A 12,189-nucleotide genomic window follows, 5' to 3' on the forward strand; every position below is an offset into this window, starting at 1 on the left:
ACAGCACAGGCACTACTATGGCGGTAAAAGGGGCCTTAATTGTCCCTCCCCAGATCCGCCACTGTTCCTATTAATCCTGCTCCTTCTCCTAGTTGCCAGCAATCCTGCCACAACTCCCCAATTCGAGCATCCCCTTTCTTGTGCACTTTTTGGAATGTTAGATCTGTCTTTAAGATTCTGGCCTCTATTCATAATTTTTTTTATCTTTAATGTCCTAAAGTTATCTTGCCACACTCCTCCAGTTGATGACCACACCTACTTAATGGCTGGCCACACCCCAATCAGCAGGCTCCTTCCATTGCATTTTCCTCATGGGCCCTTTACGGCCCAGTCCAACACGGTATATCAATTTATATAGTGATATCCATATAGATGTTTACCTCTGTGTATGGTGGGGTGTCGGCATCGGCAAGTGCGTACACATTTGCCAGTGCCGACAGTGATGAACCAACAGCGGGGGCCATGCTGCATTCGGCAGCATGGCCCTCGCTAACGATGCTGCTCATCGGGCCAGCATGTAGGTCCTACAGGCAATGTTGCGCGGGAGTGCGCATCATCAGCGACATAGTGGGTACACACTAGACCATGTGCCCAATATGTCGTCCGACCCGGCCGGATAGGACGTCATATTATCTAGTATGTAAACAAACAAATATGATATGCGCTCCAAAATTGGGAGTGCAGCCACTTGACTCAAAATATGGAGGTCACTTTCTCCAAAAATAACTAAGATAGATAAATAAACAACAAGTCGGGCGCTCTCCACTAAGTTACAATCAAAGGGCCTGATTCAGACCCACTCGCGAGCGGCTGTCCGCTCGCAAGTGGGTCGATGTTATGGACTGAGCATGCGCACGACGGAGGGAGCTCCGTCGTGCGCATGCGCCAGACGCGACGAGCGAAGGAATGTCCTTCGCTCGTTGTGTCCGATCAAAGGGGGCGTGCTGTCAATGTTGATTGACAACACGCCCCCTTTGGTGGGCGTGCCGGGGGCGTGCCTCCCTGACGGGGGCGTTCCCACGGGAACGCCTCCCGTCAGAAGCCGGCCCACTGACATCACTAGTGATGTCAGTGGGAGTGATTTTGGCTCTGATAGAGCCAAAATCACTCCGGAGCTTGCGGTTGAAAACCTCAACCGCAGGCTCCGGCTCGCAATTTCGATGGTCGCGATGGTCTCGACCATCGCGGCCATCACAAAGCACGCTCGTATAGCCTGTGGGTGGTGACCCACAGCTATATGAGCGTCCAGGAGGACGCTCCATGAAAATGGAGCCCGGCCCTCATTCAGAGCGTGCGCTCTGCTCAGAGCGTACGGCTCTGAATGAGGGCCAAAGTCTCTTAGTTAATGTCCCATGTGGAACGTCTTGTTCGTTCATAAGTAAAAATTCCAATTGTCATCCATCGATGTAAGTAAAAGGAATGTTTATTCAAACATAAGGCTCACAGGAACCGCACATAAAACAGAAGAAAATGAAAAACATATAGTGAAGTACAGTAAATATAAATTGTAAAAATAATAATCGCCACGACAAAGACACTGGCGGTCGAAACGCGTTGGTGAAAGGAGGGAGCTACTATACCACAGGGGAACAACTTGGAGGAATATCTGCACCTGCTTGTGTTGGAACAGGTTTTTAGTCCGGATTTAAATCTGTTATATTACACGCATGCTGGTGTACTGATTACACCTTTACCTCTGGTACGCATTTGCATTCCCACTAATCGTGGCGATTATTATTTTTACAATTTATATTTACTGTACTTCACTATTTGTTTTTCATTTTCTTCTGTTTTATGTGCGGTTCCTGTGAGCCTTATGTTTGAATAAACATTCCTTTTACTTACATCGATGGATGACAATTGGAATTTTTACTTATGAACGAACAAGACGTTCCACATGGGACATTAACTAAGAGACTTTGATTGTAACTTAGTGGAGAGCGCCCGACTTGTTGTTTATTTATCTATCTTAATTATCTAGTATGTACCCGGCGTAAGATTGGTGGTGGGATTATTTGCTAGGGGGCACCAGTCAAAATTTTGCCTAGGGCACCAAATTGGCTAGGGCCAGCTCTGCGTATATAATGTGTGAATTCACAATGAGATGAAAACCAGACACATGTATCCTCCTGATGTGTGTAAACTTAAAGTGGTCTGTGTGCAAATTATCACAGGACTCTGGAGAGCTGCAGAAGTCTCAAAAATGCGGCAAGCCCCCAAACACCTATTCTCTGAGGATTTGCTGCATTTTTGCACTTAATACATAAGCCCCTCAGTGACATATTTATTCAGTACCCGTTCTGTATGTCAAAATAAATCAATTTTTGGTAAAACAAAAAACAATTAAAAGTATCTTTGTTGATTCAGGTACTACCTGACACCTTAGGTGTGTAAGCCTGCTGATGTAAAAGACTGCCCATAGATTGTGTTTGCATCAAAATGATTACTACAGAATACAAATCTTGTCCAACATCAAGTGTGGTATTCTTTGAATTCGTGATCATTTGTTCTTTATGAAAATGTTGCCTTCCTTCGCTCTTTTAATCTGCCAACTGCAGTTTATTGTGTATCACTGGCAATAGCCTTCAGTCTTTAATGTGATTGGTTACAGGATTACAGCAGTCATGTGACCATTTAAAATGATCAGGGTAATCCCCATTTCACCTTCACTATTAGTGGAATAATGCTGGCCTTGCTAAGACTCATCTTACACGTATGCTTCCAAAGAAGGCTTACAGCTCAGAGCAGGGAGATGGCATGAACTGGAGATCTCCTCCTGTCCCCCTGAAGGAGAAAGACCCAGGGGATTCCTGAATTTCCCTGGGTTTCTGTAATATTCTATTTTATTATTCTAATTTCTTTCTTATTACTTTAATGCTTTAAACTATCTCAAATTCAGAGGCATTCCTGGGAAGGCGGTCTAAGGTGTAAGTACTGTACTCAACATGAGTGCTCTGACCGAGGAGGCAGTGGAGAAATTTTTAGACTCCAACCCTGGACTTGCCAAAAACTACTATGACAAGAAGTTTAGACCTGGTGTTATATTTGAGCTATTGAGCTCCAACAATACCAATGTGGATTTCAGCACATACCATGACCTAAGTAGCGTGGAGCAGAGCGAGATAGTCTTCGACTTGATTAGAGGATTCCAAGAGAATCTCAATGTGGAAAGATGCGTGTTCAATGTACTCAAGAGGCTATCCTTTATTATTCAAGCGGATCGTATGAGTTTGTTCATGTACCGCATGAGGAACGGCACTGCCGAGTTGGCAACCAGGCTTTTTAATGTCCATAAAGATGCCACCATGGAGGAATGCTTGGTGGTGCCAGACTCTGAGATTGTTTTTCCATTGGATACTGGAGTGCTGGGATTTGTGGCACAGTCTAAGAAGTTAGTCAATGTTGGAAATGTGACCGAGGTGAGTTAAAAAATTTTAAATACCATATGATGGCCGGTAGCCGTGTTGCCTGTTCTATACTGCTAAAACAAGTAGAAAGTACGTATGTTGTTCTATGCTTCTTAGTAGTAATACTAATAATAATTCCATGCATGAGTACACAGGTTATCTACTGTACAAGTCACATGAATATTTAATCCGGGATTAAATCCTTCGTTTTAAATAGTACAGCTAGTATAGAAGCTAAGCTGCCATGCACAATGATTGTATCACCCTGTAATATATGCTTTAGTCTCACTTGTCCAAGACTTCCGTTATGTTTCTTGACACCTTATCCTGTCTGTTGTGAGCTTGGTAGCTCTATGCATAATATCTGTGATGAGTCATTTTCCTTAGTAACTACCATGCCTGTACAGAAGCACCACACAGACTAACCGTTTACATGTATAACTCAATAGAAGTCCTGTCGAGCTAATTTGTGTCTGAGAGGATAATCCCATTAAGATGATATAGGTGGAAGGCATGTCAAGGACAGTTGTATTATAACGTGATTCACAAATGTCACGTTACACATACAACAAAGATGTTATTTACTTTTGTATTCTATATTGTTCATATTTATTGCTACAATGAATAGTGTTGCTTTCTACCAGAATTTATTTTTTAAAGGCACCTCTTATTGAAAAAATGTATTTAGGTAATAATGTAGGCAATGTTGCATGCATGTCTGTCAGATCATTGTTTATAAATGATTTAATGCAAATTCCATACAAGTACACAGGACGATTAAAATGCTCAACATGAACGATAACGCTATCGATCATACCGTTATCGTTTATATCGTGCATTTTTTGGGCCCTTCCAACCTACCAACGACCTACGATTCGTGGGCACGTATGGACAATAATGATATCGTCCATCGCCCGTGCATGCAGGCCAACCTGTTTGATATCTATGAGGTTACTATAGGGAACTGCGATCGTTGATCGTGGGTCATTGGCCGTCGTTGGTGGGTTGGTGGTGTGCTGGATGATCGATATCCATCATCCAGCACACCCGGGAGAATGTTCAGCGATTTCGTTATCGTTGAAGATCGTCCTGTGTGTATGCACTATTACACAGCTGTAAATGGACTATGTATAATGTAGGCCATTTTGTATCACCTGATCAAATAAAATGGCAGTATTGACACACAAATGCAAATATGACAAAAAAATTCAATTAAAACCCACTGAAATGCTTCTGAATAGACCATATTCCCTATTAATATAAAAGTACATTGTAATTTAAGTGTGCCCTATTTTCTGGCAGTATAGTTTATTTTCATAGCATATACACTTGTACATTACATGTGAGAGATGCCATGTTGGCTATGTCAACAGGCATAAGTAGGGAATAAAAGGAATACCAGATAAAATAATTTTTTATTCACCATTTATAATGTAGTATGTTATGTTATTTGTGTATTTGGCATGTGAAATGTTTATTCTTTATGTAAGCTATCACAATGACTGAATAGTAGATTACTAGATATTGATCACCTGGTACTTTAGACTTTGGAGTATATCTGTCTGTGATCTAAATGAATTTGATTATAAAAATAAATATTTACATGTAAGTGTAAGTTCAAGCAGCAGATGACTTGCTTACTTTGTATTTCTATTATATGTCTTCATCTGTTTTGCTTAGTGTGTCCTACTGTCGATGCACATCAGAGTGTAAAGGGCCATAGTAGTAGAGTAAATAAAAATGGTAGGGAGATAAAAATATACATTAACTGAAGGACTAAAAAAATCCAAATATTTTTAAATCCTTTCACTCATCCATTTTCTGTACAAAATATATTTTTTTATTTTTTACATTGGATCAGAAATGTAATTACTCTTGCTTAGGGGTTGAGGAGTCTGGGTTTCGTCTGTTTTATTTGCTTAAATTTGTACTATGCATGGCCACATAAAAATGCAGGTCTACTTCAAGTTTAAGATCTGACCAGGGCCCCCCAGACTTCAAGCAGGCCCGGTATTAAAGTACCCAGAGGGGGTGTGGCTATGCTCCAATGTGGACTATGGGTCCGATTCAGAGATGGTTAACGTACATCTCTGATGTTTAGGGGTCTGCGCAGGTACCGAACCGGTCCTGTGATCTTGCTCACTGCCCCCCTAGAGGCAGTATGATTGACATGCAGCTGCATTATAGGGGGCGACGCAGACCCTGGTCACCGGTGAGACCAGGGTCTACGCCGGTGGACACAGATTTCCTGACCTCGCAAGTCACCAGGCAACAGGTATGCTTCACCTTTTTCCTATACACACCTACTTCTGCATTTGTATTTTGTTGGACGGTATTGTATAGCCGCTTCTGTGCGGCTGTACAATACCGTTCATCTCTGAATCAGGCCCTATGTTCTTATGATACGTGCAAAGAAGGGCACGATTGAGACATCATGTGGGGCGTGGTTACGCCTCTCCTGAACTCCCAGGCCATTAGAAAGTTCAGGGTATGGGTACTTTAGGCCTGATTCAGACCCGGATGCTATTTGCGTCTGCTCGCTGGCTAAAAGGGGCTGGCTATTTAAATCATGTGCTCGCACTGCGCCCACTAAGTAATAGCGAGCGGCCACACTATGCGCTCGCACCTGTATAAAGACGCCCCTTTGCCACTCGCAACACACGTCATCTCCGGCAGTTGTAGGATTAATCGGGAACATCGAGAGCCATCGGAGCTGCTTGCAGTGCTTGTGGTAGCCTTTTCCCACCACAACACTGCGAGCAGTTCTGGCTAAAATACAACCCAGTCACGTGTGTAATGACACTACTTTGCAAATTATGCACACCCATTAAACGCCATTCTGACGGTCGGGCACACCTGTGTTCGCACATCCACACCCCCGTTTTCAAGCACCTTCCCCTGTTACCACCCACAAACGGCACTATCTGTCACTCAAAATAGCGGCCCGACTGGGGGCTACGGGCGAGCACTTTCCCATCACAAGTCTTTAGGCATGGTAGTTGTGCAATGTTTCAATAGCTTAATTTGTATTTCATTCTCAAAGGCATAAACCCAGCACTAGAGATGAATGAAATTTTGTGCTGCATAACAGGCTGGTTCAAAGGGGTATAAAGTTCTGGTGACACAATCCTGCAGTTCCAGTCAGGCTTCACTATTACCCAGAATGCCAAAGGGCCTGATTCAGAGGTGGACACAGAAGCTCCAGCAGCTTCATCTATTGATGGTCACCCATCTGCAACATTATGCAAATGCCAAGACAAAGTCCTTCCCTTGTGTACATCCATATGTCCGAAGATGCAAGGACTGAGATGCCCACTGTCTGTGTCCATAAACGCAAAAATACAGATTGGTGCATGTTTAGACGCCACCATTGGTTGCACCATGGAAACTTGCACCAGCCCTATGGCTGAGTATGGCCTCCTATGTGAGCGACACGCCAGTGACACTTCCATAAAACTCTCATAAGACGGACCATCTCCGTGGGTGCACTAAAACACTCCCTTTCACCACCCAGGAATGCCCACTACATTTATCCACATACACGCAATACACCTCTCCCTCTGTGTGCCTGAAACTACAGCAGAATCGCAGCACGGACACTGTTGGGACACATGAGAGGTGCGTCTTAGATGCATCCAACTCTGGCCCAGGCCCATTGTGTTTGTCATGTAATGGTATTTATTTTATAGTCTCTGAATAGAACTATAGAACTATGTTGACAATGGTTATTGCATACTTCTGTGTGGCTAGAGGGATGTAACTTAGACTGTCGACATGGTCATAATGTCTACAACCAAAAGGTCAACATGGACATAAGGTCGACAGTTGAAATTTAAATACAGTCAAAATGTTGACAATGAATAAATAAATGTCGACAGTGTCAAAATATAGACACAATTGAAATGTTGACAGTCATAATGCTGAAAACCAAAATGTTGACAGTCTGTGCTAGTATTGGAAAATATGGAAAAATTAAAAATGGAGTGGGGTTACCCCTATTTTCCAATAACCAGCACCAGGCTTAACCAGCTGGAGAGTAACTCTATAGTAGGGTAACATATAGCATGGGACCCCTCTGCCATCACATTAGCGAGACCCAAACTGGTGAGTTTAGGGCTGGAATCTCCTGGAAAGTTGAAACCCAAAATATAAAATGGGGTCCCCCTCCCAAGGAACAAACATCCCTTGGCTGAAATCCCATGGCTCTTTCCCGCACCCCTGGACGGTGGGTGCGGGGTTAATGGTTTATAAGTAGTTAATAGTGTTGGTACCTGTACTCTTCCTGTATTAAAATAAAAACAAGACACGGACACAGCATGTTTTATATCTTAATTGAAAAAACACTCCACAAACAGCCCTTGTTCTCCAATCTAATGCTCCCAAAATCCTTGGATTACATTGCCTGCAGACAATTCAGTACATATGAGTATATTTGCATACATATGGTAAGCCACCAAGCCACACCAAGGCGTCTCTGCTTTTGGTGGTCCTACATTTATGCTACAATTCCATAATGTATTTTATAATGTTGGGTTTTAGTTTGGCTTTTCCTACAGTGTTTCTCACAACTAAGACTATAGTCTCCATAACTTTAGTTCTCCCAGTCACTATACATGTGCTGCCGGTAGATATAGAGGATCCACAGTCCATACTTGCCTACTAGACAGCTGAATGTTGGAAAGTCCTCCTGCAATCCCAGAAAAGCAGCTACACCCTTCAGCATCCTGCACACTTCCCCTGTAAAACACAGCAGCATGGCCTTGTCACCACTGGACAATGCCACCTATGAATCGTCGCTTTAAATCATAGGGGCAGTGCCATGATGACATAAATGTGTTAGCTTTTGGGAGTCAGATGCCCTTACACAGTGCATTAAAAAAAAACTTAATTATATTATTTTGTAAACAATGCAATACATTGTTATAATATAACTTTATTAAAGGCATTAACTAGGAACCAGCTCATGTATTGTATTAGGTGAGGTACTGTATATATTTAAGGATTACAGACCATTTTTCTGTATTATATCTGAGTATCTATACACTTTTTATAGATTTATGGTGCACATAATGCTTTTTAAACTCAATGCACTTTAGTTTTGACCTTAGAAACATGTTCCTGCCTCAGAATGAGTAGCAAGTGCAACTTGCTGTTTGGCAGGGCCGGATTATAGATGGGGCGACAGGGGCGGTCGTCTCGGTGCCCCCACATATAGGGGGCCCCCACACACTGTACCCGGCCACATCATCCTGATTAACCATTTTTTTTCTATGAACGGAGCGGCCTGCCTGGGCCTGCAATTAAGCCCCACCACTCCCGGCATTTTGCAACAGTGGAGCATGGCAGAGATAGGAGGCATTTGGTGTGCCACTCACTTTCTTTAGCTCCTCCACCTCATTGTGATGCGCGACCGCTTGCTGCCGGTGCCCACATGGTTGATGCTAGATCCTATGTGGAGAAAGGACCTCTGTGACGTATCAACCACGTGACCGCTGCAGGAGGCCTGGACCGCTCCTGTGTTACCATCCACGTGGGCATAGAGGGGGAAGCGTGGCAATCGCAGCGAGCCCGGGAGGGGACACTTTTGGTCCCCCACTAGCATCCCCGCCCCTCCCCCCTTGATGCCGGGTCACGTGGGTGTGACGTCACAGGTCCATTAGAACTCCCTAGTCTAGAGCTAACCATGACCACATGGGGTGCAATGCCTGCCGGTTGAGTCCTGCTCCCCTTCAGCTAATGCCGGACACAGCTGGAGGAGATACAGCCGAGCAGCAGCGACCACAGCATCAGTGGCACAGCCAGTCCGGAGGTCATGGTGTGAGTTCACCATCACGTCCTGTGCGGAGAAGCAGGAGGTGGGGCTGGACGGCTCAGACCTATGTGCTGCCGATCTCCATGTCCCAGAACCGGACCCGCCTAGGGAAATGACGCGGCTGAGGCTGTCATTCGGGAGGTACCATCCTTAGAGGACTATACTGAGTTTGTGGATCGGGACTTTTAGTTTTTTTATTTTCAGAAGATGGTGGATGTCTACATGGAGAAGAGGACCGGTCCTAGTATTGTAGGTGAGTATGTGTGAGTGTAACAAACTTATACTGTCACGGTGTATGTATCTTGTCTTTATTTTAACATTTCTTTACAGGTGAACTAGAGGTACCAGCGGGCCCTTAATGCCCTGCTGGGACCTGTAGTTCTGCTGTTAAAGACAATGATTTATCTTCTATTTTTACACACATTTGACAGAATCTGTTTGGCACCCACCGCTCAGGGGTGCCGTGGATATCCCCGGGCTATCAGCACAGGTCTGGGGTGCCCTGGAGAGGGGATTCCCAGCCTGGGCTGAGGGGTAATGCTTTGGCCAGGGGACCCGGTGAAAGGGTTTCCCTGGCTGTAGCATTACTCCCCCACTAGAAATAGCCAGGTGCTGGTTATGGAAATTACAGGGGAAACCTACGCATTTTTATCCCTGCATTTCCAGAAACAGGACCGGTTCAGAGCCCAGTGCTGGTTGTGCTAAATACAGGGGACCCCTGCGTCTTTTGTCCCCTGTATTTAAACCAGGACTGGCTATGAAAAGTCCGGGGCTGGTTTTGCTTTTAGGGAGGAACCCCACGTAATTTTATTTTTTAAATTAACACTTAACAAGCTTTTTACACTAAGATACATGCATGCATCTCACTGATGTTTGCATGCATCTGTGTCAAATAGAACTGCTCATGCTAAAATCGAAAGCATGAAGCAGTTCTTTTCATTTGGGGATTTGAAATTCGATTTTGAGTTAATTTTACATTTGATTTGCAAATCGAATGTTAGTAAATGAAGGGATCCTATATTCGAGTATGGAAAAACATCTATGTTTTGAATATATTCGATTTTGAGTGAAATTTAATTTTCAGTTCGATTTGACAATCGATTTTGGCTTTAGTAAATCTCCCCAAAATCGAACCAAACTGAATGGAAAATCAAACAGAATCCGGGGACATGCAAAGTGGAGTTATCTGGAATTGCCACCAGTGGTGGCTCCAGAGTTGGGGCTGCAGCGCAGTCCAAAATTCAAATAGGGGAGATACACCAACTGCCAGTGAGTCTCGTCCGGTGATATTTGGCAGTGTTTGGGGTGGCAGTTGGTGTGGCTCCCCTATTTGAATTTTGAACTGCGCTGTAGCCCCACTAACTTCACCATATAAACACACTCATGGAAAGAGGGCTCTCTCACATGTCTCTCTCTCTCTTTCATACTGTTCATACATGTATAATTAGATTTGTTTGTTCAAACCTTTTTCTTTTAAGTTGTAATAGAATTAAAGAAGTAAAACACGTTTCTAACAGGGCTGGGTTGGAAGTGTGTTGAAAAATTTCACTTTGTCTTTTGCAATGATGAGGGTTTACTGCATGGAAATGAGTGCATATCTGTTATTACTATTTGCACTGAGGGAGTGGTAAAAACCAACAGGAGCTTTGTGTCAGCAGTTCACCTTTATTACCTTTATAAGTAATGATGAAAAAAAAAAAAAATTTAATTTCATCCATAGGGGGAGATTTACCAAAGTGTGGAGAGAGATAATGTACCAATCAATGAACTTGTAACTGCCATTTTACAGGCTGTGTTTGAAAAATGACAGGAGCTGGTTGGTTAGTACTTTATCTCTCTCCATGCTTGCTAAATCTCCCCATAGGGAGGAAGAGAAGATATATAAAATAAAGTATTCTCTGGTTAGCTTCTTATACTAAAGGGATTTAGTGGGCAACAGTTGCAGCTAATTCTGCCAGGTCAACCTCAGTTGTCCCCGTCTCACCAGGCCCTTCCCATCCGGCTCTCCTCCTTACTTCCTTCCTGCTCTCCACCCCCTCCCATAATACTTACCTCCCTTTGTTTTTGGTGCTCTTTCTGTGCACCATGCAGTGATAGACGGGGTGCTCGCAGTGCACGTAAGAACAAGCTTGCATGCACAGACACGTAAGCATGATGACAATTAAAATCAGGGGATATATATCCTAAAGACAGGGCTCATCGCAGCCGAAAAAACACTGTCGGCTTTCTAATACAGCAATTTACAAAATCCTTCAGTGCCGTCCTGGGTATTTTTTTTATTTTTAACAATACATCCTCAGTCTGTGTATGTGCATTATTGGGACTGGCACCAAGTTAAGGTGCCCACACATATACCGATGTGCTCACGATACGATTTTATGGCCAATTTCCTCAAGAACTTTCACAGGAGCTCCCTTGCCGTCGTGATTACGATTTGGGAAAAAAGACACCCAATCTGTCTTACGATCTCACGATCTATCGGATCGTACGCATCGTGAGATTGGACATAACAAATCGTGAGTTGAAAAAAAAAATAAAACAGGCTCTTGACTATTGGAGGGAAATTTAAATAGTCATAACAATGGGAGGGGCTAGCTTGGGAGTATAAAAAAAACAGGCACCCTAAACTCTGTGTACATTCTGCTCTGCTACTAGATGAGGCTAGGTGTATTCCTGCTGAATCCTGTACATTGCTACTGTGCTCTTTGTATTGGCTTGCCTTATACAAAGTTTATTCTACCTGCAAGTGTGTGCTACCTACCTGCATTCTGTCCTGTTCCTGAATTCTGTACTGATGCGTCCCTATCAGTATAAAGTTTTGGTCACTGAAGCCGGGGTCCGGGAGATTAGGAAGAGGGCCCAGCGAAGAAGGACGAGAGCATGCTGGACCAAGGAGTGGCTGCTTCAAAGGGATACCCGCTCTCACATGTCCCTGCTGATAGAGATCAAGGAGAACAACCCGGAGGACTA

General features: G+C 43.8%; 1 protein-coding gene across 2 annotated transcripts in view; it reads left to right on the forward strand.

Annotated features, from left to right (window-relative positions):
- The first annotated feature begins 2,945 nt into the window (after window positions 1-2,945).
- PDE6A (phosphodiesterase 6A) overlaps window positions 2,946-12,189 on the forward strand; it is a 99,806-nt gene continuing 90,562 nt past the window's right edge. For both annotated transcript variants that reach the window (XM_088475798.1, XM_088475797.1), the window contains exon 1: window positions 2,946-3,419. In XM_088475798.1, the coding sequence (XP_088331924.1) occupies window positions 2,946-3,419 (474 nt within the window). The remainder of the gene's footprint in view (window positions 3,420-12,189) is intronic.

Source organism: Taudactylus pleione, unplaced genomic scaffold (assembly GCF_031769625.1).
Source record: "Taudactylus pleione unplaced genomic scaffold, aTauple2 ptg000178l, whole genome shotgun sequence".
Lineage (NCBI taxonomy): Eukaryota > Metazoa > Chordata > Amphibia > Anura > Myobatrachidae > Taudactylus > Taudactylus pleione.